This window comes from Neomonachus schauinslandi, chromosome 16, assembly GCF_002201575.2.
Source record: "Neomonachus schauinslandi chromosome 16, ASM220157v2, whole genome shotgun sequence".
NCBI lineage: Eukaryota > Metazoa > Chordata > Mammalia > Carnivora > Phocidae > Neomonachus > Neomonachus schauinslandi.
The window spans coordinates 59,165,578-59,193,546 of NC_058418.1; the positions used below are offsets into that span (position 1 = coordinate 59,165,578).

Sequence of the window (27,969 nt, forward strand, 5' to 3'; positions counted from 1 at the left end):
TAAAGAGTCCAGAAATAAACCTTAACAGGTATGGTTAACTGATTTTTGGCAAGGGTGCCAAGACCATTTAATGGGGAAGGACAGTGTCTTTAACAAAACGTGCTAGGACAACTGGATGTCCACATGCAAAACAGTAAAGGTGGATCCGTAACTTATTCCATAAAAATTAAATCAAATGCATCAAAGACCTAAATTAAGAGCTAAAACTAAAAATAAACTAGACTTCATCAAAATATAACACTTTTGTGCATCAAAGGACTCCATCAAGGGAAGAAATGAAAAGATGACTCCTAGAATGGGAGAAAATATCTGCATCATCTCCTATCTGATAAGGATCTGGTATCCAGAATACAGAAAGAACTTTTTTTTTTTTTAAGATTTTATTTATTTATTTGACAGAGAGAGACAGCGAGAGTGGGAACACAAGCAGGGGGAGAAGGAGAAGCAGGCTTCCCGCTGAGCAGGGAGCGATACCAGGACCCTGAAAACATGACCTGAGCCGAAGGCAGCCGCTTAACGACTGAGCCACCCAGGCGCCCGCACCCCATGAACTCTTAAAACTCAGTAAAAAAAACCCAATCTTAAAATGGGCAAAGGATGTGACATTTCTCAAAGAAGATACACAAATTGTCAACAAGCAAATGAAAAGATTCTCAACATCATTAGCCACCAGAGAAAAACAAATCAAAACCATAATGAAATATACCATTTCATATCCATTAGAATGGGTATTATCAAAAGATAACAATAACTATGTTCGTGATAATGTGGAGAAACTGGAACCCTGATACTGTTGGTGACAATGTAAAATGGTGCAGTTTTGGAAAACAGTCTGGCAGTTCCTAAAAAAAGTTTAGATACGACACAACAGACTGATGAATCACAGACCTGTACCCCTGAAACAAATAATACATTGTATATTAATTTTTTAAAAATGCCAATTGAAAGAAAAAAAAAAGATATGACACAGCAATCCACGCATAGCCATATGCCCAAGAAAAATGAAAACACAGGACCACAGAAAAGTCTGTACACAGAATTGTACAGAATTATTCAGTCAATAAGTGAAAACCCAAATGTCCACCATGAATAAACAAAATGTGGTCCATCCTTCAATGGAATACTACTCAGTAATAAAGAAATGAAGTTCAGATAGATGCTATTATGTAGACTAATCTTGAAAACGTTGTCCTGAGTGAGCCACACACAAAGGACCACATGCTTGTGTGATTCCATTTATATGAAATGTACTAGGATTGACAAAGGCTTAGACAGAAAGGGGATTCCAGGGTGAGGGGGGCATGGAAAGAATGCACAGACACTCACTGATTTCACTCTGTGCACACACACTCGTTTCTCCCTCCCAAGAGAAAAATGAAGGACAAGAGAACTGGCCCCAACTTCAGCTACCTGGTACTATAGGTGTTGTTCCCAGCCACTCAGCACCACTAGGAAAAACTCCAGTGCTATTAGTTGTATTGCAATGTAGTGTGACTTGTAAGAGTTTTGCTAACGAGGTGATGTGTTTACAGATCCTTGTGGAGAACAGAGGGACAGTGGGAAACATAAAGGCACCTGTCCTTGTGTCTTCAGTAACCATTTGCATGGACTGTGTTTCTTACAGGATAACAAGATTTGTTTTCTGTGATTTAATATTTGTCACCTAAAATGTGGAAAATGGAATTGATTTTACTCGCCATCTTGACACAACAATCAGAAGGACAAAGACTAATCGAGACTAGCTGAGCAGGAACGCAAACCCAACACAGCCTGCATGCTATGGAATTCTGCCCCCTTGGCAGCCAGCCCACGTCCATGTTTCAGGCACCTGCGACGCTTGCCACCTGCTGGCCTACCTGTCCCACCCTTTACACTTAATGACCCAGGTGCCAGGTGACAAAGCAGAAAGACAAGTCATTGCCACTGGCAAATCTATACATGAAGAAAACGGATTCTGAAAACTTACCTTTACTTCAGATAGACTCAGACTTGCTATCAGGATATGTTCAACTGTGCTTTGTATAACACAAAGTAGACTGAGAGAAATAAAAAACACATTCTTAGAACTACCAAAATTAAGAGTATGACGCCCTTTGGCATCAGCATTCCTAACCTTTGGCAGAAGTCTATCAGCACGTCGACGAGAACCGTGCACGCTGTCTGCAGCTGCCCATCGCAGCCCCCTGCAGCAGAGGGCTTGGGGAGGAAGTGCTCATGGATCGCCCACTGGTGGAAGTCCCACCTGCAACAGCAAATACCAAGGTCTGTGCTCAGAAAGGCTGCAAACCCGTGCCTCCTGTGGCCGAAAAGCGAGCCCACAGCCAGGGGCACAACAGCGGGGGGTTAAATCTGAGGGGTTGGGGACAGGAACGCCCTCTGCCACAATCAAGACCCCCTCAGGGGCCATCATCCCAGCGTCTACCAGCGAAGGTGTCCAGATCTGGACCAGGCTCTGCAGGTGCTCACAGGAAAGGTCTTGAGGATGTACCCAGTGAAAGCCTCAGCCAGAGAACCACTGACACTAGTCTATTTCTACAGAAAGAGCCAAACCCAAGTAAGACGCTTCCACATACCCACGAATGGGCAAGGAACGGGTGAGAAAGGGCTGGTGCTTTACCCATACCATCTGAAGCCGGGACAGAATGTATTGCAGCGTTACTTGTAGAATTAAGAAAGAAAAGGTCTAAGCACAGCTTCAACATCCTGTGACCTGGGTGTAAAAAATCCTTATTACAGTTCCTCACACTAGAAAATGAATTCCTTCTTTTCCTAGTGGAAATAGAGGAGGAGGAGGGAAGGGAGGGGAGACCCTAGGACACGCAAACCCATGCAGAAAGCACTCACAGGTGGCTGGGCACAGCCCTGAGGAGCAAGCAAACCTCTCTCTTGTTGGAAAAGCAGTTATTCTTTCCACAGTTCCGACTTTCTTATTTCTACTTGCTCCTTCTATTACCTGACGCCATGAGACAGCATCCCATGCGCATGAGACACATCTCTGACCACGCAGGGATAGTGGCTCAGGGTGGCTCACGCTGATCCCTGCCCTCGGATGCCCCCGGGGCCCCTGTGCCCTACCAGCTCCATTTTATCTACAGCACATTTTCCTCCCTGACCTCTGCACCCCCACACCCAGGGTGCAGAGGTCAGCACCCCACTCTCATGCCCAGAACAGCACATCTCACCTCCCCCTGGTCTGAAGAGTTGGCCCTGGGACCCACAGGAGCTCAGACCTTGATTTACCTGCTCCTCATGCCACCAACTCAGGGCCAGCACTGCCTGCAGCACCCACCAGCCCTCTGCTTGCCATTGTGCTCTTCCCACGCGCAAGACCGACGCAGGCTGGCCGCCCCAGCTGAGAGCCGTCTCAGGCTCCTTCAGCAGGACCCCGGATGGTCAGGACTCCACGGCAGCCCCTTACCACACCCGGCCTTCCCCGCTCCTCTCCCACCCAGGAGAAGCACACTTGCTGCCCCTGCCATCCCCACCCTGGGACCCGTTCTCACAGCCCTGTCCGGGGTCCTGATCCGTCTTAGCTGTCCACCAGCTTCTCCCCAGGCCCACTGAGGCGTACACGTGTGTGCACTTGCTTGGCAACAGTGCCCAGTCAGCGGCATCAGGGGGGAAGGGCACCGCCTAGTGCCCCTGTCTGCACAGAGGTGCCATAAGGGCAGGCTTGTCTTATCACAATGCACCCCCACTTTCAAGAACATTCTAGAAGGGGCGCCTGGGTGGCTCAGATGGTTAAGCATCTGCCTTCAGCTCAGGTCATGATCCCAGGGTTCTGGGATCGAGCCCCACATCGGGCTCCTGGCTCAGTGAGGAGTCTGCTTCTCCCTCTCCCTCTGCCTCTCCCTGCTCATGCTTTCTCTCTCTCTCTCTCTCTATATCTCTGTGTCTCAAATGAATAAATAAAATCTTAAAAAAAAAAATTCTAGAAGTGCTTGGCAAACAGGAGGAACTCAATAAATGTTTCTTGATTTAAGGAATGAATGCATGAAACTGTGCTCATAGGTTATATGTTAAACTGAACATTGAGGATATAATGAGAAGACTCAGACTTCAAGACTGATGCAGAAAACCTGACAGCATTTTGAAAGGCAGACCCCCCCCCCTTTTAAGATTTTACTTATTTGAGAGAGTGCGTGTGCACAGTGGGGGGGTGGGGTGCGGGGAGAAGGATCAGAGGGAGAAGCCGACTCCCCACTGAGCACGGAGCCCGACACGGCTCGGTCCCAGGACCCTGAGATCGTGACCTGAGCCAAAATCAAGAGTCAGATGCGCCCCAAGGCAGAACCCTTTCAACACTTACCTTTCCGTATGTGAAAGAGAATCAAGCTCAGGTTGAATTTCTAGTTCCAGCTGTAACCAGTCTCTGTAAGTTAACTGAGAGAAAAGGATGACATGAACAGACAGTGCGGACGGGACACAGAGACCACAAGTCAGCTCGGAAACAGTCTGCTGTCACCGCTCCGCGACCGCGGACGTCACGGCTGGAAGCCTCACAGGAGGGCAGCTGGGCCTACGCTGGTCCCTATGCTCACGCCGCTTCCCGCCGTCAGACTGAGGTCCTGGCACCAAGCCCTGACGGGGAACTCAGATATTGCTTAATCTAACTCTGAACATGAAGCTCACCAAAACTGTTCAAACTGGTACTCTGAAATTGAATTCTCTAGCACACTGCCTGGTTTTGAACAGTTGACCTGTGGCCTCTGCAAACCGCTCAGGTTACTGCACAACAACACCAGGAAAGAAATCGTTTTCTAGTTCGGTGGATTTGGGCAAAGTAACGGAAGAATAAACTTGATGTAATAACATGCTTCAAATACTCATGGTAGCGTATTTCTTATTTTACAATTCTTGGAACAGTTTCACTCATCAACACGGACTAACCTCAAACCTCACACTGTGTAAGAGCACATCCCAAACACGTGTGCAGCGCGCTCCCTGTCTGTAAATACCAAAGCCTGGCAATACAGAGCAGTCCCTTGCTCGGGGACAAACGCATGGGAACCCAAGAGCAGCACGTCCACGATCACCCAAACGCCGAGGGCGGCGGCCCGCTGAGACACCCGCCAAGCTGCGTGTGGGCGGCGAGCGTTCCCTAGAGCACCAGCATCACTTACTATGCTCAGCAAACACGGTCACACCTGCTCTGGGGTAACTGATACAATTAAAGAAAGAACTGAATATATAATAAAACAACTGAGAATTTTTTCTCTAAGGACCAAAATAAGCAGACCAACATCCAGGTGAGTAAACGAAAAGTTATGAAAAGGTAGCAGACTAGTAACACAGGCATGTTGGCTGAAGCAGGCCAAGGCTCCCCGGGACTATGCTCAGAGAAGTGCGACCCCAAATTGCAGCCTGGCAGGTATGTTCCAGATACATTTATATTCACCCTTAAAACGTTAGTGCTCGGGAAACTGGGCAGGGTTGACATGATCTTTCTGTCTTAAGAAATTACGTGTGACTCTGCAGTGGGACCAGCAACGACTTCCGCCCAAGCCACTTCTGCGCCGCTCCAGCGTCAGGCCCGCCTGCCTGCCCACCACGTCCTCAGGAAACTCCACAGCTACCCGCAAAACCCTGTGCGTTAGGACGAGGCGAGAAGCAGGAAAAGGGGCAGTGGGACCTACGTGAAATTCTTTCTGCTTCAACAGTTCCTGGAAGGTTCTCTGTTTCCACAGACACAGGGCGGCTCGCTGCCAGTCAGCAGTCGGCAGGCACAGGAGTCTCCAGGGAAGGCTGGCTGGGTGCTCCTGAGAGGGGGGTTCCCGGGCTTCTGAGAACAGTCTGAGTGTAACGAACTGGAACTGGAGAGAGACGGTAAACTGGCTGTGTGCTGCAGGGCAGGGCAGCGTGGAGACCCTGTGGACACCTGGAGTGACCCGGCGAACCCCTCATGGGGCACGCTGGGCGCCCTGCATTCAGCTGCCGACGGCGTCCCAGTGACCAGCCCAGTCTGCCAATCTTGGCACACGTCTGTCTCCCGGGGCGCAACCCCCAGAGGCAGAACTGCTGGCTCTAAATGGTCCCCCACCACGGCGGCCGGCGGTCTTCCCAGCCCATTGCTGGCACTGGTCTTCCCACTCTAGGAGGGTGCCAACTGGATAAGCACAAGAACGTCCATGAGTTCATGTACGTTTGCCATTAGGAGCTGCTCGGGGGGACCAGGGGGGGGCACTGGGACCCCCCTCAGAATTTGGCAAGGTGGGACCGGAAACTTGTCTGGGCCGCCTCTCCTAATCTCTGTTCCATGCTTCAAACTGTGGGCCCCTGGGACTAAGCTCCTCAACACCAATGACGGGAGCACACGGGTGTCCCGACGGCGCTTAACCCGCGGGCAGGACCAGGGCTTCTCAGTGGATTCTAATGTGGAGCCTGGAACTCAGATCTGCGGTTCAACTTCACAAGATGTTCCTTAAAACTCCACCAAAGGAATAACACTGGTTTCCGTTCTCACTCCAAGTTCACTTTTGCCACCGAAGGTTTCTGACACACATCTTTAAATTTCTCTGGTCTTGGGGCGCCTGGGTGGCTCAGTCAGTTAAGCATCCAACTCTTTTTTTTTTTTTAAAGATTTTATTTATTTATTTGATGGAGAGAGAGACACAGTGAAAGAGGGAACACAAGCAGGGGGAGTGGGAGAGGGAGAAGCGGCTTCCCGCGGAGCAGGGAGCCCAATGCGGGGCTCGATCCCAGGACCCTGGGGTCATGACCTGAGCCGAAGGCAGACACTTAACAATTGAGCCACCCAGGCACCCCAAGCATCCAACTCTTGACCTGATCATGACTCAGGTCATGATCTCAGGGTTGTGAGATCAAGCCCCACATGGGGCCCCGTGCTCAGTTCAGAGTCGGCTTGAGGTTCTCTCTCTCCCTCTGCCCCTCCCCCAACTCTTGCTCTCTCTCTCTCTCTCTCTCTCTCTAAAATAAGTAAGATCTTTAAATTTCTCTGGTCCTGTAAATAAATACAACATTCAATAGATGAGATAAGTCTTCTGAGAACATCAGAATTCTTTTTTAAATAGAAAGATACTTTTCATGAATATTTATCTTTTAATATACCAACTTTACAAAAATCAGTATCTGCTTCTTTATTAAAAAAAGGAGGAACATTTGTAGCCTTTGTCATCTTGCAGCCCCCCTTCATCTTAAGTCTGAGAACAGAAGAAAAAGGCAGTTTCAGCCCCAGCAGACAGCTGAGGCAGCTCCCAGGAGACAGTCCGATACACCGGGAGCACAGTATGCAGAGATGTGGGCAGGGAGAGAGCAGACAACTGGACCTTCGCTAGAAACCTGCATGAAACTGGAGATTCACAGAATGGAGAAAGGGAAGTGACAGACCTACCTTTTTCATGAGGGCTGGAGGTAAGCAGCTGTACAAAATATCTTGCGAGAAGGAAGAAGACTTACACAAAAAGTAAGAAATCACCGCTGTACAAAATCTGAAAGCAGAAAACAGAATGTAGAAATGTGATGCATGCAACATACGGGATGAAATAAATATAAGTGTGAATTTCACAAAAGGGATCTGACTGCATTCTAAACCAGATGTCCAGAGGGGTTAGTCTTGGCCTCAGCTCTGGGCCGGACCGGCTCCCGAGCCCTCGGGACCCGACTCCCGTGTCACACCCACGGGTCTGAGCTCCGTCCACACTGAAGGCCCAGACCCAGAAAACCCCGCAACAGTCAGACTGTGCGAGTATGGGCTTGCTCTCGCCGCACGTAGAGTCACGGCCAGAACAAAAGCAATCAAGTCAGATGTGGCTGGGAGTGCTTCTGACGTACCATCACCCGTTCACTGCTCCTTCCTGAAAGAAGTCTGCGGAACCAGGCACAAGCAGGCCCAATTTTAAACTCAGCCTTAGGGGAGGCCCTTGCCCGGGTTGCCAAGTGTCGAAGAGACCGACCCCGGGGCCCAGGGGAAGTCAGGAAGGTGCCAGGGAAGGAAGGGGGACCAGGGCACCTTCAGGACTGACTGCCAGTGGGGGCTCTTGGTGTTGCCAAAAGCCTGTAAGAGGCTGGACGGCTCTGCCTCCCACTGTGGAGGGCTCAGGGGTCCAAGGCAGGCATTCTAGTTCATGTCTCTCCGCACTCTAATTCCTTATGCCTTTCCGTCAGTTCTGTCCATGAACCGCAATCCCAGTCCCAACAAACAACCCACTGGAGCCTCCTGGCTTCCTCCCTGACCCTCCGTCCATTCACCCCGGGACCGAGTAAGTCTAGCCTCCCAGGGCCCCGCCCTCAGCACGTGGGGACCCATCCCTGCCCTCCCTGGGGTGGGCGGCCACGCTCACTGACACCAGCCCACCTCTCCCAGCACCTATCACCCCACATGCACCACGCTATCAACTTGCCAGATGCCCCCACACAGAAGGGCAGGGATTTGGTTCCTGGAATGGGTCTGACCCACAGTGGTGTATAAGGGAAGCGTGGGGGTGGATACTAGCACAAACTTCTAGAATGATGGGTCTCAAAACCCCTGCAGATGAGTTGCTTTGGCCTGGGCAACTCCATGTGCAGGAACTTACCCCACAGAAACAGCTACTCACCACAGGGAAGCCCAGCAACCCAGCCAGAGGGACGGGTCCAACCGGATGCCAGGCGCCCCCAAGACAAAGCCCAGTAACGCCCGCCCCAAACGAAGATGGCTGAACAACATGGAAGGATGGCTACGGTCTACTGTTAATGTCTTAAAAGGCAGCTTTTAAGGTAGTATGATCTCATTTCTGTAAACTAAGAAATACACACAAATACACACGACATAAAAGACTCTGGAGAGACATATACCAAATGTTAAGGAGTGATCACCTACGGAGCGTGTGTGTTGGCCAGTTTTATGTGATGAGAATGTGCTACTTTGTGGAGAGGGGAGAGGCGGGAGGGGCAGCTCACTTCAGGCAGAAGAGCGAGGTCTCGGCGGTTCCAAACGTCAGGAGGCTACTGAAGAACTCTGGGATGGGGAGGCTCTTGGCAGGGGCAGGAAAACCCACGTGCACCTCTGGGAGCGCAGACCTGGACTCGCCCAGGTGGACGACCAGGGCAGCCAGGCCCAGCACGTGGGAGGCACTCAGGCTTGGGCCCTGAAACGGGAGACGGTGACTCTCCAGCAAGGAGGGCGGAGCCCACTCCCAGACGGAGGCGGCGGCAGCCCTACCTGGTGACGGAGTAGTTGGCAGAACCGGGTGAGCACAACAGGGAGGAGCCTGCGTCCACACATGGCTGTCACGAAGCGAGCAGCCCAGGGGCCCTGCCTGCAGACAGAGCCGCCGAGACCAGCAGTCCGGCCAGTCCTGGCCCTGCACGGCCCTCCCACGGGCTCTGCTGCATGAGCACTCACGCCCAGGAGGCCTCAGAAAGAACCGGGCTGTTCCCCCAATAGCGGGGCCTCCCGTGGTGATGCTTAACCTCTGACGTGTCTGCACCTGATAAAAGTCAGCACGGCCCCTCCACCCCGCCTGGGACCCCCAACCGGTACAGAAGGCAGAAGGCAGGACCCAGGACCCAGGATCAGAGCTGGACTAGGGATGGCAGCCTTGCTCCCCGTCCTCGTCAGGGGAGACAGGGAGGAACTCCCCTCCACCAGGGAGGCCTGCTCGGAGCACCCAGGCCACCCCACACACAGCTCCACACCACCCAGTGAGAATCACCAGCCCCTACCTGTCTGGTGGGGCGAAGCTGGAGGCTGCGATCAGGTTCTGACAGAAAGACGTCAACAGGAGGTCTGCGATCTGAGAGATAAATGGTCACTGAGGGCACAGAGTCCCAGAGAGCAAGGTGCATGAGCCGGACTGTTTACGCCTCTGAGGAAACAATCACGCTGACCGGCAGCCGAACCCCACTCCCAAATCCTGAAGGACGGCGGGCCAGCAGTCGCACAGTCGCACAGTCCCAGCCACGAACCTTCGCAACAGGGAACAGGGTCAGCACACCTCGTCTATACAGCCCCAGAGAGTGAACAGTTTTAGGCTTTGGGGCCACAAAGAGCATCTGCTGCACGCTCTTTAGACATTTAAAGAGTCTGTACACAAAGAGGCCGGGGCCGGCTGACCCTGGGCCTAGCATGCCCAGCTCCTGGAGGTCTGGTTTCCTGGGGAGAACTGTGCACCGAGCACTGTCTGCAGCCCATCCCTGCTCGACAGCCTGCACTCACCTCCTGTTCCTGGTGCTCCAGGTGTGGAGCCATGATGCTGAGCTGGGCCTGCGATACCTCCAAGCTGCCGTCCTCCTCGCCCAGGCCCAGGGCGGAGCTGAGCCGTTCAGAGACAACTGCCATGTGAGCGGAAAGAACTGCAAATGGAGAAACACGGCGAGCTGCCCAGGAAAGCCGCTGACGCCCACCCCCGACCGCACCCGGGAGCCGGCTCTGCAGGAGCAGCCCAGCCCCCATTCCGGGGGCCACACCTGCCACTAAAGGCCGGGGCCGCGCACACCCAGCAGCCATGCGGTGCAAACTGCTTTTCCCACACGGCAGGTGGCGCTGCTGAGACGGTGCGCGGGCACGAGGTGGGGCAGAACGGGGACAGGGGCCGTCCACGGCCTTTCGACGGGTTCTCTGAGGGGTTCATGTGTTCCTTCCCCACCACAGACCTCATTTATGCACATTCTGCCCGAGGCTCCACGTCCCACCGTCAGCCTCGGCGCCAGAGGCCAGGGGACAAACGGGCCAACCGTGCCCGCTGGAAACGGCAATCTGCTGCTAGGGACGAGGCCGACCTGACGCGTCGGCAATCCTGCTGAAGCCCCGGGGTTCCGCCCCAGCCTCGCCGTCCCCACACGCCCAACTCGCAGGAGCGCAGCTCTGAGAGGCCACGGGCCCTGGGACCCTGTGCGCCAGGAGCAGGGGCACTAAGGGCGTTATCAGCACCTCCTCTGGGAGGCTCTCACAGGGCGTCCTGTCCTGGCTTGAGTACAATGGATTCATAATATATATAAACCTATTACACTTCCTGGATAAAAATACGATTTACTTCAGATTCTGCATTTTTCCCAACAACAATCTCTTGAGTAGGAGAAGTTAGTGTTTCATTTCATGGACCGCCGTGCACCACTACATGACGTGAACCGTCCATGCTCTCCCTCCACCAATGAGCGCCGCCGACGCGCCGGGTGACAGGGACGGGTCGTACAGAAGCAGAGGCCAAGGGCCTGCGTCTCCGCCTGTCAACCAGCACAGCCGAGGAACGCCGGCTCGCCCCTCTCCACCACCTGGCCTGCTGGGGTGTCAAACCGCAGAGTGTTCATCTCTGCTAAGGCTCTGGGACGGCCTGACGATGGACCCGTCCAGCACCCTGAGCTCGGGCGCGGCTGGATGCCCACTCAGCCCACGGGCACCCGCTGCAGACCGCCCTGCCCACAGCCAGGCCCTCACCGTCATACTGAGAGGGGTCTGTCATGGCGGCTCTGAGCTCTCTCAGGGCAGCGGCGAGCGGTCCCAGCGGTTCTTCTGCACAGCCCCCGGCTTCCGCCTTCATCCCTGGGGCTGCACCTGGGAGAGGACAGGACACACACAACTGCACGTGGCTCCTCCGTGAGAAGGGCAGACAGAGGCCCCAGACGAGGTGCCGCGCTGCTGGGCACTGATCGTCGTATCAGAAACGTGTTTATAAATGTTTAAGGAAAAACATGGTTCTATGCACAACATGCCATAAAAGTGAAAAACACGTATGTAAAGAAAAAGAACCAGAAGCATGGTGAGGGGGTCTGGGTGGGGACACACGATTGTGGATGGGTGACAATTTATTCCACTTCTCAAACTTGTAAGTAACATTGTCATACTGTTCTTTTAACAGGATGTTAAAAAAAAATAAGATATAAAGAAAAAAGCTAAGAATTAGTATACAACAGATGATTACCAGTTCTCAAGATATATTTCATAGATTTACGAAAAAAGATTAGATCTGATCACAAATTTGTAAAAGAAAAATGTTTCTTGAGGCGCCTGGGTGGCTCAGCTGGTTAGGCATCCAACTTTTGATTTCGGCTCAGATCATGATCTCAGGGTCGTGAGATCAAGCCCCATGTTGGGTTCCACACTGGATGTGGAGCCTGCTTAAGATTCTTTCTCTCAGGGCGCCTGGGTGGCTCAGTCGTCAAGCGTCTGCCTTCGGCTCAGGTCATGGTCCCACGGTCCTGGGATCGAGCCCTGCGTCGGGCTCCCTGCTCGGCGGGAAGCCTGCTTCTCCCTCCTCCACTCCCCCTGCTTGTGTTCCCTCTCTCATTGTGTCTATGTGAAATAAATAAATAAAATCTTTACAAAAATAAAATAAGGGGCGCCTGGGTGGCTCAGTCGTCAAGCGTCTGCCTTCGGCTCAGGTCATGGTCCCACGGTCCTGGGATCGAGCCCCGCGTCGGGCTCCCTGCTCGGCGGGAAGCCTGCTTCTCCCTCTCCCACTCCCCCTGCTTGTGTTCCCTCTCTCGCTGTGTCTCTCTCTGTCAAATAAATAAATAAAATCTAAAAAAAAAAAAAGATTCTTTCTCTCCCTCTGCCCCTCCCTGTTTGCACATGTGCTCGCACTCTCTTAAAAAAAAATTTTCTTCAAACACAATTTTTGTTTCTTTCTTCTTTTTTCCTTTTTTAACGTTAAGCTCTATACCCAACTTGGGAGTTGGAACTCACAATCCTGAGATCAAGATTCGCATGCTCCCCTGACTGAGCCAGCCAGGCATGCCCAAAATACCATTTTCATTATAAAAAGGAAGGCAAAGGGGCCTGGGGGGCTCAGTCGGTTAAGCGCCATGACCCGAGGGTCCTGGGATCGAGCCCCACATCGGGCTCCCTGCTCAGCGGGGAGCCTGCTTCTCCCTCTGCCTCTGCCCCTCCCTCTGCTCATGCTCTTGTGCTTTCTCTCAAATAAATAAATAAAATCTTAAAAAAAAAAAAAAAAGGTACACTACATGCTTTAAAAGCAAAACAAGTTCAAGTTCTGGGGCCACTGGAGAAGAAATGGGTACATGCAGTGAGCCTTACAAGGTAGACCATGATAAAACTAGAAATTGTAAGGCTTCTTGTATAAGCTCTGCCAGATCAAGTACAGAAAACATTCTCAAGGCCCCCAGGGCAGGGCCAGGGGGCTGGGTAGGGAGGAGCATGCCTCTCACATACTGGACACAGTCCTACAGCCTCCCTGGCATCCCCAGCACGGAGGTGAGTTGTTTCAATAATGGTAAAAACAAGTGTGAGTGAGACCTGGGACCTTCATTCTTTGCCCACCCAAGTTTTCTCAGTCTCTGTGGCTGTGAGAAATCATCCAAGCATGTAAAAAAGGAAGGGTTTTGGGAGACAGAACTAGAAAACACAGCCTCATTCAGCCCAGCTGGCCCTGGAAAGGTCAAAGGATTGAAACCACGTGACACTGCTAAGGACCCAGGCCCTCCTCTGGATGGGCCTCCCACCACCGCCCTGTTGGCAGAGACAATGGGATAGGTGGGAACATGCCAGCAAGGCTGCCCAGGGGCTCTAAGCACTGCTGTCTCACGCACACTGTCGCAGGTCGGACCTAGGTCTATAGCACTGATCCCCATTAGCTGAGCAATCCCCAACCCACTACAGACGAACTCAACCGTCCCAAGGAGCAGACCCCCCATGACACCCCACTTCAGAATCAACACTGCAGGCCTCAAGCCTGGCAGCCTCGTCTGACAGGTCGCCCGAATCAGGACAGGCAAGCAGAGGCACATCACAGCCTCGGGCAGCACGTCAGGGAGATGCCCGTCAGGTACCTTTCCAGGGCCTCTGGGCTGGGGGGTCCGTCCTGACTGAGCCAGACCGAGCCTGACCAGGGAGGCAGAAGGGTACCCGTCCTGGGGACAGACAGACCCATTAACCTTACGTTCTGGTTTCTTCTCTTCCGCAGTGGAGCAGGCTTGGCAGTAGGTGGAATACAGAGACGGGGGAATTTTATCTGCCCTGGGTCAGGAGAAAACATGAAAACCAAGTCAGTTATGACTCAGATTAGTTCTCAAGCTCACAATTCCAAAAACTATCATAAAACAAAAATACATGATATAGTCTATTATCCATACCTTATAGTATGACCCTGTTTTTAGAAAAAAAAAAGAAACCATTACATGAATCAAATGGTCCTTACTCGTTCCAATTTTTTTTTTTTTTTTAGTATATGTGCTGCCGAAGTGAGCACTCAAATGGTCCTTACTGTTCATAACTTGTCATATACAACTATCTGCCAATGTGGTTGCCTTAGGATAGTGAGATTATAGGGCGCCTGGGTGGCTCAGTTGGTTGGGAGACTGCCTTCGGCTCAGGTCATGATCCTGGAGTCCCGGGATCGAGTCCCGCATCGGGCTCCCTGTTCGGCGGGGAGTCTGCTCTCCCTCTGACCCTCCTCCCTCTCATGCTCTCTGTCTCTCATTCTCTCTCTCTCAAATAAATAAATAAAATCTTTAAAAAAAAAAAAAAAAAAAAAAAAGGATAGTGAGATTATAAATGATTTTTACTTCTCTCATTAAAGTTTGAGTAATTTCCAAATTTTTTTAATGACCTTGTAACTACTTTTAATGAGTAATACTGAGAAAAACACCCAATTTATGTCATTAAAAATACACAGAATTATAGAACAAAGTCCTGTGATAAGGACGTTCAGAGGAGCAGGAACCACCGAGTGGCAGCCCAGGTATGGGACACGTGCAGTCGCGTGGCCTACAGGACACAAAGTCTCAAAATGAGCAGTGAGGCAGGAGGGCAGCCCGCCCCACGGTGCTGCAAACCCAAACGATGGCCAGGGAAAGGAAGGAGATGGATGGGCCCCAGGGCGGGAGTCCCACTGCAGGCCGCAGCGAGGCAGAGGGCGGCCCACAGAGGGGAGCACACCATGCACCCGGGGACTGGAAAACCATGAGCTTCAGGATTAGAAACCAATGCAAAGAAAAAGAAAGAGCAAATCTGAGGAAATGGAGCAATCCACAGAAAAGAACATTTCAGACACCACTCATCCTCAGAGAGCTAAGACAGTGACAGAAGGGTCGGGCAGATAAACTGGAAGAAATCCCCCTGAAAGAGGAGAAAATAACACCCAAAAAACCAGATATGCAAAATGTGACAGAGAACAAGTCGGAAGACAATCCTGGCGATCCAATGTCTGGGAAGTGGGAGCTGCAGGAAGAAGCCACACGGGAAAGGAGACCTGCATGAAACAAGCTACTGATATCATCGTCTGGGCCTGGGGTTTGCTTCCAAATAAACCCAGAGTGGTGGGGGGGGCAGGGGCATGTGAGTGCCACATAAATACTATTCTATTTTCTGTCTTAAATTTTTCATTAACAAAAGATTTTAAAATATCTGAGAAAATTTCTTAGTACTGAAGGACATGAATTTCCAGATTAAAAGGCCCACCTTCTGCCTAACCAAGAAATGAAATTAGACGCACACCAAAATACACAGCTGTAAAATTTCAGAACACAGGGAACAACAACAAAGATACTGCAAGTCTCCAGAGAGTAAAACACAGGTCACATGCAAAGAATCAGAAACATAGTATCTCAACATCAACCCTAGAAGCTAGACATCAATGGAGCAATACTTTAAAAAATTCGAGGAAAGTATTTCCAACCCAGATTTCTATACCCCACAAAGCTACCTACCAAATGTGAGTGCTGAATAAGCTGTCCAAAAAAAAAAGAAAGAAAGAAAGAAAAGAAAAAATATAGAGATAAATATAAAAAATCAGTTAAGAGTTGAAAATGTGGGGCGCCTGGGTGGCTCAGTCGGTTAAGCAGCTGCCTTCGGCTCAGATCACGATCCCGGGGTCCTGGGATCGAGCCCCGCATCGGGCTCCCTGCTCGGCGGGGAGCCCGCTTCTCCCTCTAACTCCGCCTGCCACTCTGCCTACTTGTGTTATCTCTCTGTCAAATAAATAAAATCTTAAAAAAAAGAGTCGAAAATGCTTGCCTCTGGAGAAAAAGAAGTGGCAGGGAGGGGTGGGGGAATGGCTGTTTCTCCTAATAAACTTTATAGAGCTGACACTTTAATCTACATCCTTATTTGACTATGACAAAAACAATTTTTAAAAGGTTTTATTTATTTATTTGAGAAAGAGAGCATGCGAGAGAGCATGAGTAGGGGAGGAGGGAGAACAAGCAGGGGTGGGGAGGTGGGGTGTGGCAGGGGTGGGAAGACAGACTCCCCGCTGAGCAGGGAGCCTGACACGGGGCTCCATCCCAGGACCCTGAGACCATGAACTGAGCTGAAGGCAGACTCTTCACTAACTGAGCCACCCAGGCACCCCCAAAAACAATCTTTTAAAGCCTAGAAATAAATGTCAACGAATGAGGAAGCCATACCATGCAAATACCAAAAATAAAAAAGGGAAAAAAAGCTGGCATTAACAGCCTGATAAATAAATAAAGCCCAATAAAGACATTACATAATAATGAATGAAAAATATCCAGAAAGAAGGCTATATTTTGAAGGCTTTAACAATCATAAACTTGTATACAACTGATAAAATAGGCTTCAAAATACATAAACACAAATCTGACAGAATTACAAGGAGAAAATGACAAAACCACAACAACATCCATAAAAACCGATAAACCAAAGTGACAGAAAACTGGTCAGGATACAGGAAACTCAAGAACAAGTCCAATGTAACAGACAGACCCTACACCTCCCAATTAAAGAATATTCAGGGAATGTTTACAAATGCTGAACATGCATATAGTCTATGACAAAGTCTCAATTTAATAAAAATTCATAAAAAGCTAATCATATTCTTTGAAAATAATGTAACTAGAAATCAACAATAAAAGCTCAGGGACAGGGCGCCTGGGTGGCTCAGTTGGTTAAGCGACTGCCTTCGGCTCAGGTCATGATCCTGGAGTCCCTGGATCGAGTCCCGCATCGGGCTCCCTGCTCAGCAGGGAGTCTGCTTCTCCCTCTCCCCCCTCTTGTGCTCTGTCTCTCAAATAAATAAATAAAATCTAAAAAAAAATAAAAAATAAAAAAAAAAATAAAAGCTCAGGGACCCCACACCTATATGTTTGGAAAAATTTTCAGTTCATTTACAACTAAAAATTATATGAAAATCATAACACAAGTAATAAAATTTTATAACTAAATGACAATCTAAGAACTATATACTGAAACTTTTGGAAGGCATTAAAGTAACAGAGGTAGAATTTATTAAGATATACCTGTATTAAAACACAATAAAGATTATAAAACACTGAGTTAAACAACCAGTTTAAGAACCTATAAAAAGGGGGCACCTGGGTGGCTCAGTCATTAAGCAACTGCCTTTGGTTCAGGTCATGATCCCAGGGTCCTGGGATCGAGCCCCGCATCGGGCTCCCTGCTCCACGGGAAGCCTGCTTCTCCCTCTCCCACTCCCCCTGCTTGTGTTCCCTCTCTTGCTGTGTCTCTGTCAAATAAATAAGATCTTAAAAAAAATAAAATTAAAAAATAAAAAATAAATAAATAAAAGCAATGAAATAGAAGATAAAAAATAAATCAGCAGGTATGGTAATACCAAAAAGTAGTTATGTGATAAAATTAATACAACAGACAAATCTTTAACAAGAGAGAGTCACAAAGAAAGGGCAAAATTAACACTAGCAGGAATAACAAAAAAAAAAAAAAAAGAGGGGCGCCTGGGTTGCCCAGTCAGTTAAACATCCGACTCTTGATCTCAGCTCAGGTCTTAATCTCAACGTTGTGAATTCAAGCCCCAAATCGGGCATGGAGCCTACTTAAAATATATATATAGGATTTACTGACAATGCTATGTCAGTAAATTGAAAATTTAGATGAAACACATGGTTTTCTAGAAACATACAACTAACTCAAGGAGAAATAAAAAACCTGATTAAACCAATAAACATTCAAGAAACTGAATCAGTTGTCAAGAGCCTGCCTCCAAAATAGATACCAGGAACAGATGATTTTATAGCCAAGTTTTTTTTGTTTTTGTTTCTGTTTTTTTAAGATTTTATTTATTTATTTGACAGAGAGAGAGATAGCGAGAGCAGGAACACAAGCAGGGGGAGTGGGAGAGGGAGAAGCAGGCTTCCCGCTGAGCAGGGAGCCCGACGTGGGACTCGATCCCAGGACCCCGGGATCATGACCTGAGCTGAAGGCAGACACCCAACCGACTGAGCCACCCAGGTGCCCCGATTTTATAGCCAAGTTTTACCAAACTTAAAGGAACACAGAATCCCTATGTTATACGGACTGTTTTAGGAGACAGGAAAGAGGGAAGGCCATCCAATTCATTTCATGAGGTACTACAACCTTGATGTCAAAGCAGCCAAGACGACTGAAAAAGTATGAGACATAGATACAAAAATCCTAAATAAAGTATCACTAATTCAAATACAACAGCCTCTGTAATAAAAAAATCATTACCAAGTAGGAAATGATACAGAATGCAAGGACAGTGAAAAAATCAATGTAATCTATCCTATAACAGATTACAGAACAGCAAAAAACCATTTTAAGAGATGCAACAAAAGCATTAATTCATGCTAAAAGTCCTTAGCAAATTCACACAGAGGGAACTTTCTTAATATCGTAAAAAGCATATGAAAATATATGGAGACTACAGCTAATAAAAATATTGGTAAAATTTTAGAAGCATTCCTATTTGAGTCAGGAACAAGACAGCTTCTTATTCCTACAATTTCATATTATACTAAAAAGCCTACCCAATATGTAAGACAAAAATGAAGAGGTATAAAGATGAGAAAGGAAAAGACAAACTGTTATTCTTATAGATATGTGATTATCTAAAAAAAAAAAATCTACTAACCAGCTACTAGAAGTAAGTTCAGCAGGGTTGAACCAAAAAAAGTAATATGCTTTTCACAGCAACAAAATCTAAGTACCTAGTAGTATATTGAACAAAAAATTTACAAGACAGAAAAATCTACTACTGAAAGGCTTAAATAGATATACTGTGTTCATGGGAGGAAAAAGTTGTAACAAAGTCAACTATCCACAAATTAATCTATCAAATTAAGGAAATTCCACTAAAGATTCTGAGTTTTCATGGAGATTCATCCAAGGATGCTCACCAAAGCGCTACTAAAACATCGTATCGGAGTTCACGTAAGAGTTCTGTTACAGAGTGGATAAATCAATCAAGGCAGTCATTCTGCAGGCCACGGGGCCCTGGGGCCATGCAGTCCAGCAGCGTAGCTGCAGAACAGAATTCAATGCTGTGGTTAAGTAAGTGACCCAGAGCACACGGGTATCACGATGAGTGAAAATCCAGCTGCAGAATGACACAGTGTGGTGCGCGCAGATACATACATCCTTTGTAGCTGTAAACACGTGTAATAGAAAAACTAAACATAGAAAAAAGAGGGGCAGCCGGGTGGCTCAGTCGGTTAAGCATCCGACTCTTGATTTCGGCTCTGGTCATGATCTCAGGGTCATGAGATCGAGCCCTGCGTCCTTCTCCCTCTGCCCCTCCCCCCACTAAAAAAAATAATAAAACAAAATAAAATAAAAATAGAAAAAAGATTATACAGTAACTTCGGGATAATGGTTTCCTTAGAAAGGGAAAAAGGAAAGCGGGTCAGGGAGCTGGACTGAGAAGGGTTTTTTGTTTTGTTTTTTTTGAGGGAGATAGCGAGAGCACGAAAGAGAGCACAAGCAGGGGGTGGGGAGAGGGAGAAGCAGACTCCCCAGCAAGCAGGGAGCCCAATGCAGGGCTGGATCCCAGGACCCTGAGATCATAACCTGAGCCAAAGGCAGATGCTTAACCAACTGAGCCACCCAGGCGCCCCGAGAGGGGTTTAAAAAATACCCTACTTTTTTTTTTTAAAGAAAAAAAAAAAAAAAAAAAAAGGAAAGGCAGTAAAGCATTAATGTGAGTGGGGCATATGGGTTCTTTTAACATCGGTCTCTGTACTTTTGGAATATTTTATATAAAAAATGAATAAAGGGGCACCTGGGTGGCTCAGTTGGTTAAGCGGCTGCTTTCTGCTCAGGTCATGATCCTGGGGTCCTGGGATCGAGCCCCACATCAGGCTCACTGCTCAGCGGGAAGCCTGTTTCCCCCTCTCCCTCTGCCTGCCTCCCTGCCTACTTATGCTCTCTACCTCTCTGTCAAATAAACAAATAAAATCTTTAAAAATAAATAAATAAATGAATAAATAAATAAAAATAAGCATCCCAGAGAATGGTCTTATTTTAAGATGAAAAAGTGTACTTTTACTTTCTAGGCTCTTTCTCTTTTCGACCTTCTTATGGGTATCATGTTGTAAGAGCTTCACTAGGAAGCAGGATTTACAGAAAGGAGAAGCTTGGGAAGCCAGTCAAGTGTGAGCTGGGGGCCCGAGACTCCATATTCTATGCAAGTCCCGGGTCTACCCCAATCTGTTATAGGGCGAGGCTTCCATGTCTCCCTGTTCTTTTCCTTCTTTGCTTAAATTTTCCTTTCAAAATGATTACAGACCAATAACATGACTTTCTTAAATTCCCAGAATGATAGTCCTAAAAGTTCACCGAAAAATGATATTCAGATTTAATTTTCTTTTTAAAATCTTAACCAATTTTGAGGGGTGCCTGGATGGCTCAGACGGTTAAGCGTCTGCCTTCGGCTCAGGTCATGATCCCAGGGTCCTGGGATTGAGCCCCACTTTGGGCTCCTTGCTCAGTGAAGAGACTGCTTCTCCTTCTCCCTCTGTCACTCCCCCTGCTTGTGCTCTACCTCAAATGAATAAATAAAATCTTTAAAAATAATAATAAAATAAAATCTTTACCAATTTTGAGCCAAAATTTCATAAATAAAACACATTTCTCTACAAAAGCACCACAATTCTTTGCATTTGTCAAAAACCCTCCTGGAAACAGGTGTCCTTGCGTACCTCCTCAGGGACTCTATCAAGGCCACTCTGGAATCAGGGGTTCTCGGAAGCTGTGGGGGAAGACGGGATTCAAGTGAGCCATCTACTCTCTGCCACCTGGGCCCCAGGTCCGTGACCACATCTACTGACCACTCGAGGTGTGAGCAGGGCAGGGAGAAAGTGAGACACGTAGTAAGGTCTCCTGAAGATGCTGCAACACAGAAGAGCAGGTTCAGAAGCGTCACAGACGACAGGAGCGTTAGAACACCTTACTGACAACTATGAAAACACCCATTCCCACAGAAGCTCACTGCATTTCATAGGCTGGCACCACCTAGGTGCCCCCATACTACTGCTTTTAGTCTTCTTTTTCACTCTTTTGGGACATTTCATGCAAGGGGAAGCAACAACCCTCCATCCCAAGGATCTGGAAGACACTCTGCCAGAGGCACAGCCATGCGATCTGGGTTAGTCATTTCAGGTCAGCTGTGGGTATTCTCCTTGGGGCTGAGCTAGAAATCCGGGGACCTTGAGCCAGTTCACATTTCTGAGAAGCGATGCTTTCAAAAAGCTGCCCACGCTGATAATAACCAAAGTTCCAGATGTCTGGGGATCACCAAATTCAACAAAATTTTGCTATTCAATTCCGTCCTGGCCCCACACTGGTCACCCATGAAGCATTAATAAAAAATCGTTATTGGGGCGCCTGGGTGGCTCAGTCGTTAAGCGTCTGGCTTCGGCTCAGGTCATGATCCCAATGTCCTGGGATCGAGCCCCGCGTCGGGCTCCCTGCTCTGCGGGAAGCCTGCTTCTCCCTCTCCCCTCCCCTGCTTGTGTTCCCTCTCTCACTATGTCTCTCTCTGTCAAATAAATAAATAAAATCTTTAAAAAAAATAAAAAATCGTTATTAAACCATGGGCTTGGGACGCCTGGATGGCTCAGTCGGTCAAGCGTCTGCCTTTGGCTCAGGTCAACGAGCCCCACATCAGGCTCCCTGCTCCGCAGGGAGTCTGCTTCTCCCTCCCCCTCTGCTCCTCCTCCCTGCTCATTCTCTCTCGCTCTCAAATAAATAAAATCATTAAAACTAAAAATAAATCAACCAACCAACCAACCATAGGCTCATTCTCGTCCTTCTCTGTGGGCTCTACTCAACAATACCCCCTGACTTTTCTCAAGAAACCGAGCTTCACAGCAAGAGCTCTGCACCACCTCACTCCAGGACTCGTGTTGGGACCTCCACCCTCGGTCACCCACACACACAACAGCCAGCCTGTTCCGCATGGGTCTGAGGACAGATGGGACAACTCCAAGAAGCATGACCCTACCTGGCCTCCATGACGGCGACAGGAACCTTCCCCGTGTGTTCGAACACTGCAATGGCCTTCTCCACATCCTGGTGCGCTTGGCCATGGGGCTGGCTCCATCCAGGGAGGATGGGGAAGGAACAGAAGATTTGAAGGAATAGACACTGAGCAGGGAAGGGTGCCATCAGCCCACCCTTCGGCACCACAACTCTGCCATTTCAAGGTGGACAGCCATGTGCTCGCTGCCGGCACAGCAAGGGGATGTTCGGGCAAACCAGTGCCAGCAAGACCACGGAAAGGGACCGACTGCTGGCAACGAGCCGCCCCGGGGACCCTTCAACACCTCTGGGAGCCTCTGCCACCCTCCTGGCTCCCCTCAAGGAGAAGGCAGCGTTCTGAGGAAAGACTCTGAAGTGGGAAGGAGGATGGACTTAATTTTTCAGAGCTGAAAAAACTATGAAATGACAACATATCAACAGCAATGAATCTTAAGTAGATACCTACATTACTTAAAAATATGGGGTGCCCTGGGGGGCTCAGTTGGTCAAGCGTCTGCCTTCAGCTCAGGTCATGATCCTGAAGTCCTGGGATCGAGCCCCGCATCGGGCTCCCTGCTCTGTGGGGAGTCTGCTTCTCCCTCTCTCACCCCATTAATGCTCTCTCAAATAAATGAATAAAATCTTTAAAAAATAAATACTTAAAAATATTCACCTAACACTTTCATGGCAGCTCTAAGGGCTCTCAGGCCATTCACATCTTTTAAGTAAGAGTCTTTTTTTTTTTTTAAGATTTTATTCATTTATTTATGAAAGAGAGAGAGAGAGAGCACGAGCAGGGAGAGTGGCAGGCAGAGAGAAGTCACGCTTAACTGACTGAGCCACGCAGGCGCCCCTAAGTAAGAGAATCTTAAAATAACATATACACACACCATACAGCCATCTGACATCTGGTTTACATAAATACAGTTAACACTTCTTCCTGCATTTCTTAGAAACCCAGGATCTTCCTCCAACCCCATTTTGAAGACCTCCTCTTCAATGCAAACCCACATGAATGAAGATCTAAAAGACCGTCCTGCACACGGTAACTTGCTTTAACTCCCATCCTCCAGATACACCAGACAGAACAGGCTCAAATGCTCAGCTCAGAGTCCCAGGAAATCAGACTGTGCTGGTGAGCACAGGCCAGAGGCCACAGGGGGGCAGCAGAACCGAGGTGACGTTACCTCCGTGATGTCCCTGGCTGAAGACAGATCCTCGTAGAGGCCCATGTTTTCCATAGAAACCTGCAGAGGGGACATGGTGGGGACCATGAGGCACTGGCCTCTGCGGGGAGAGGCTGAGGAGCTGCTGCTGCAGGGGAAGGGAGGCCACGACTCGCCTTCAGGTCAGCCAGGCGCGTCTTGGCCAGCGTGACATAGTCCGTGAGGAGGGAGCGGTACTTGCTTGGCACCAGCGGCGGGTGGAGAATGTGCACCTGCGGGCAGATGGCAGAGCAGGGCCCCATCAGTCCTCGAACTGGGGGTGGCTTTCTGGGGCCGCAACAGCTCGCTATGGACACCTGAGCTTACACCAAAGGCGGGAAACTCCAGGGATGAGCCGAAGACTCCGGGGGCTCAAGCCGGAGTGGAAGAGACAGAATCCCGGCCCAGGGAGAGCATGTGGCCGGGTCCTCGCACAGAGCTGGCCCCTCACCCAGTGCAGCCGGGCACTGCCCCCATCTCTCCCCTGCTGCACAAACACAGGGGTGCCCCAGCCCCAGGGAGACAAGGGGTCAAGCCCTCAGGGCAGGGGGTACATCCTGAGCCTCACTCGGTGATGGTACATTCTCTATGCTTCCTTGTCACTTAGGTCACATGTATTCTTTGGAACGTAATGCAAACATCCAAATTACAAAAAGAAGTAAGAATCAGTTTCCACTGCCCTACCCCTCAAAGAATGCTGGGCAGAGTTACCTGATTAAAAAAGAAAGCTTGCAGGGGCGCCTGGGTGGCTCAGTTGGTTAAGCGACTGCCTTCGGCTCAGGTCATGATCCTGGAGTCTCAGGATCGAGTCCCGCATCGGGCTTCCTGCTCAGCAGGGAGTCTGCTTCTCCTTCTGACCCTCCCCCCTCTCATGTGCTCTCTCTTTCTCATTCTCTCTCTCAAATAAATAAATAAAATCTTTAAAAAAAAAAATTGTTTTAAAAAAAAAAAGAAAGCTTGCAGTAAGGCATTTTTAACCATGAGATTCATACAGATTTGTTATTAAAAATGCAAACTCTATAGAGGGTGTAATGTCTTCCACGTCTGGAAGTAATGGCCACGGGCACTTTGGAATATATCCTTCTGGTTCTTCTTCAATACAAACTGTATCATTGTATACGTTAACTAACTGGAATTTAAATAAAAACCTGAAACTACCAACAAAACAAAAAGACGGATCCTTTAAACCCCAACACGGGGCTGTAGCGTACATGACAATGCCGTCCCGCTGCGTGGGCGCTGACAGGCTGCTGAGCTGGCACAGGCCCGGCCAGCCTCGCAAGGGGCCGCGTGCTGTGGCCAACCACCCCCCGGGGACGGACGAGGGGCCGGCTCCTGGGCATTTTACCAGCACACACGCCAGCACAGTGACATCCCCAGCTGGAAGGCGTGCAGGGGGAAGGCCGGCGGGACGCCCGGGGGCGTGGGCCGCCGCTCACCTGCATGTACCGGGGAGCCTCAAAGGGCACGAGGTCTGACAGGAACTTGAAGAGAAAGACCAGTGTCTTCTTGCTGCCACTGTGGAAGCCCCTCGTGCTCCCAAAGGAGGCCTGGGGGGAGAGGCGGGCGTGAGGGCCAGCGGCCGGCTCCACGCGGGGCTACGTCGCGCCGCGGCTGAAGCCGAAGGGAGACACAGCCACCCGGGCTCCTGTCATCCCATGACGCCCGGCTCTGCCTGCCCGAGAGGACGGGCTGAAAATTTACTGAGAACAAAAGTTAAAACTGTATTCCTCTAGAAAACAGTAACTGTGCTATCTTTTTGTGACCCTGAGGAGCACAATGTATTAGCTGCCCTCACAAGGGCTCTTTCCTCAACAAATGAACACATTCTACACAATGAAGCCACTTCTGAACCACGGTAACTCCCAGACTCTTCTGTGAGGAGACAAGGTCACCGCAGGGGAGGGGGCCGAGAGGGCACCCCTCGGGACCCTGAAAGTGCCCAGCCCACAAGAGAAAAGCCGGCCCTTCCAGGAACCGAGGGCGCCTGGGGATCCCACAGCGGGCATCGGCCCTGAAGGGCGGCAAGGAGTCTCTGCCCAGAGAACTCTGAATAGGACGGTGGTGCAGGCACAAGAAGCCACTGGGTGAGAGCAAGATGGCAGCGGAGCAGGAGGGCCCGAGGCTTGCCTCGTCCCACAAACACAAGGAGGTAACAATCAAATCATCCCAAATGCCCCAGAACTCGACATGAAGACAGACAGAACACACTCCACAATGCTATAAAACTAGAAGTCAACCACCAGAAAAAATCTGGGAAGACCACAAATAAATGGAGGTTAAACATGCTACGAAAAATGAATGGGTGGGTCAAGCAAGAAGTCAAAGAAGAAGAAGAAGAAAAAAAAGTACATGGAAACAAATGAAGATGAACACACAAGAGTCCAAAACCTTTGGGATGCAGAAAAGCAGTTCTAAGAGGGAAGTTTATAGCAATACAGGCCTTCAAGAAGCAAGGAAAATCTCAAATACACAACCCAACGCTACACCAGAAGGAGCTACAAAAGGAACAACAAACAAAACCTAAAACCAACAGAACGAAGGAAGTAATAAAGATGAGAGCAGAAATAAACAATAAACAAACAAACAAAAAAGAAGAAAGCAATGAAATCAGGAGCTGGTTCTTAGGAAAAAAAAAAAGGCAATAAAAATGAAAAATCTCTAGCCAGACTTACCAAGAAAAAAAGAGAAAGGACCCCAATAAACAAAATCACAAATTAGAGAGGAGAAATAACAACCAATACCACAGAAACAGAAACAATTATAAGACATTATTATGAAAAACTATATGCCAACAAATTGGACAACCTGGAAGAAATGGATAAATTCCTAGAAACATAGAACCTCCAAAAACTGAAACAGGAAAAAATAGAAAACTTGAACAGATCGATTCCCAGCAAAGAAATTCAGTCACCAAAAAACTCCCAACCAGGCGCCTGGGTGGCTCAGTCGTTAAGCTTCTGCCTTCGGCTCAGGTCATGGTCCCCGGGTCCTGGGATCGAGCCCCGCATCCGGCTCCCTGCTCAGTGGGGAGCCTGCCTCTCCCTCTCCCACTCCCCCTGCTTCTGTTCCCTCTCACTGTCTCTGTCAAATAAATAAAATCTCTAAAAAAATAAAAAAATAAAGATTAAAAAATAAATAAATAAAATCTTTAAAACAAAACAAAACTCCCCACCAACACAAGTCCAGGCCAGACAGCTTCACAGGTGAATTCTAACAAACATTTCTAGTTAATACCTATTCTTCTCAAACTATTCCAAAAACCTGAGGGAAGAAAACTTCCAAATTCGTTCTATGAGGCCAGGATTACCCTGACACCAAAACTAGATGAAAAACTCCACTAAGGAAGAACTACAGGCCAAAAGCCCTGATGAACAAGGATGCAAAAATCCTCAGCAAAATACAAGCAAACCGAATCCAACAATACATTAAAAAAAATCATTCACCGCAGTCAAGTGGGACTTATTCTGGGGCTACAAGGGTGGAATCAATGTGACACATCACATCGATGAAAGGTTAAGAATCACATGATCATTTCAATAGAAGCAGAAAAAACATTTTACAAAGTACAGCATCCATTCATGATAAAAACCCTCAACAAAGGAGGTTTAGAGGGAACATTCCTCAACATACAAAGGCTGTGTGTAAGAAACCCATAGCTGACATCATCCTAAAAGGGAGAAACTGAGAGTCTCTTCTCCTAAGGTCAGGAACAAGACAAGGATGTCCACCCTCACCACTTTTATTCAACACAAGACTGAAGTCCCAGCATAGAAATCAGACCACAAACAGAAATCAATGGTATTCAAATCAGCAAGGAAGAAATCAAACTTTCGTTATCTGCAGATGACACAATACTATATATAGAAAACCCAAAAGACCACCAAAAAACTACTACACCTGATAAACAAATTCAGTAAAGTCACAGGATACAAAATCAATGTCCAGAAATCTGTTACATTTCTATACATTAATAATGATGCAGCAGAGAGAGAAATTAAGAAAACAACCACATTTACAACTGCACCAAAAACACTACGATACCTAGGAATAAACCTAACCAAAGAGGTGAAAGACCTGTACTCTGAAGACTATAAACACTGATGACAGAAATTGAAGAGGACACAAAGAAATGGAAAGACATACCACGGTCATGGAGTGGAAGAACACACTGTTAAAATGTCTATATTAAAGCAATCTATACATTTATTTTTCATTTTTTTAAAAGATTTTATTTATTTATCTGTGAGAGAGAAAGAAAGAACACAAGCTGGGGGAACAGCAGAGGGGGAGGGAGAAGCAGGCTCCCCACTGAGCAGGGAGCCGGACGTGGGGCTCGATCCCAGGACCCCAGCATCATGACCTGAGCTGAACTCAGACACTTAACTGACTGAGCCACCCAAGCGCCCCAGCAATCTATACTTTTAACACAAACCTCACCAAGAAGTCCCAAGAGTTTATTTTTGCTTTTGTTTCCCTTGTCTCTGGTGTCCAGTAAGAAGGGGGATGAAGGAGAACACCTGTGATGAGCACTGGGTGATTACAACAAAAACTAAAAAAAAAAAGCCAGCAGATGGAAAGAAGACCGCCCCCCATCACCATTCAGCTCCC

General features: G+C 48.6%; 1 protein-coding gene across 2 annotated transcripts in view; it reads right to left on the reverse strand.

The window, feature by feature from the left end:
- The window catches only part of FANCA (FA complementation group A), a 58,367-nt gene that overhangs the window by 11,137 nt on the left and 19,261 nt on the right, over positions 1 to 27,969 (reverse strand). Inside the window, exons 15-31 of one of the 2 annotated variants that reach the window (XM_044911394.1) lie at positions 26,196 to 26,202; positions 24,798 to 24,908; positions 23,496 to 23,591; positions 23,341 to 23,400; positions 22,137 to 22,225; positions 20,962 to 21,022; positions 20,833 to 20,882; positions 13,836 to 13,912; positions 11,375 to 11,491; positions 10,157 to 10,293; positions 9,664 to 9,734; positions 9,161 to 9,257; positions 8,899 to 9,086; positions 7,352 to 7,448; positions 5,637 to 5,813; positions 4,310 to 4,383; positions 2,114 to 2,242 (exon numbers count right to left, since the gene is read on the reverse strand). In XM_044911394.1, coding sequence (XP_044767329.1) covers positions 2,114 to 2,242; positions 4,310 to 4,383; positions 5,637 to 5,813; positions 7,352 to 7,448; positions 8,899 to 9,086; positions 9,161 to 9,257; positions 9,664 to 9,734; positions 10,157 to 10,293; positions 11,375 to 11,491; positions 13,836 to 13,912; positions 20,833 to 20,882; positions 20,962 to 21,022; positions 22,137 to 22,225; positions 23,341 to 23,400; positions 23,496 to 23,591; positions 24,798 to 24,908; positions 26,196 to 26,202 — 1,638 coding nt within the window. The remainder of the gene's footprint in view (positions 1 to 2,113; positions 2,243 to 4,309; positions 4,384 to 5,636; positions 5,814 to 7,351; positions 7,449 to 8,898; positions 9,087 to 9,160; positions 9,258 to 9,663; positions 9,735 to 10,156; positions 10,294 to 11,374; positions 11,492 to 13,835; positions 13,913 to 20,832; positions 20,883 to 20,961; positions 21,023 to 22,136; positions 22,226 to 23,340; positions 23,401 to 23,495; positions 23,592 to 24,797; positions 24,909 to 26,195; positions 26,203 to 27,969) is intronic. The other variant, XM_021705649.2, reaches the window with a different exon arrangement.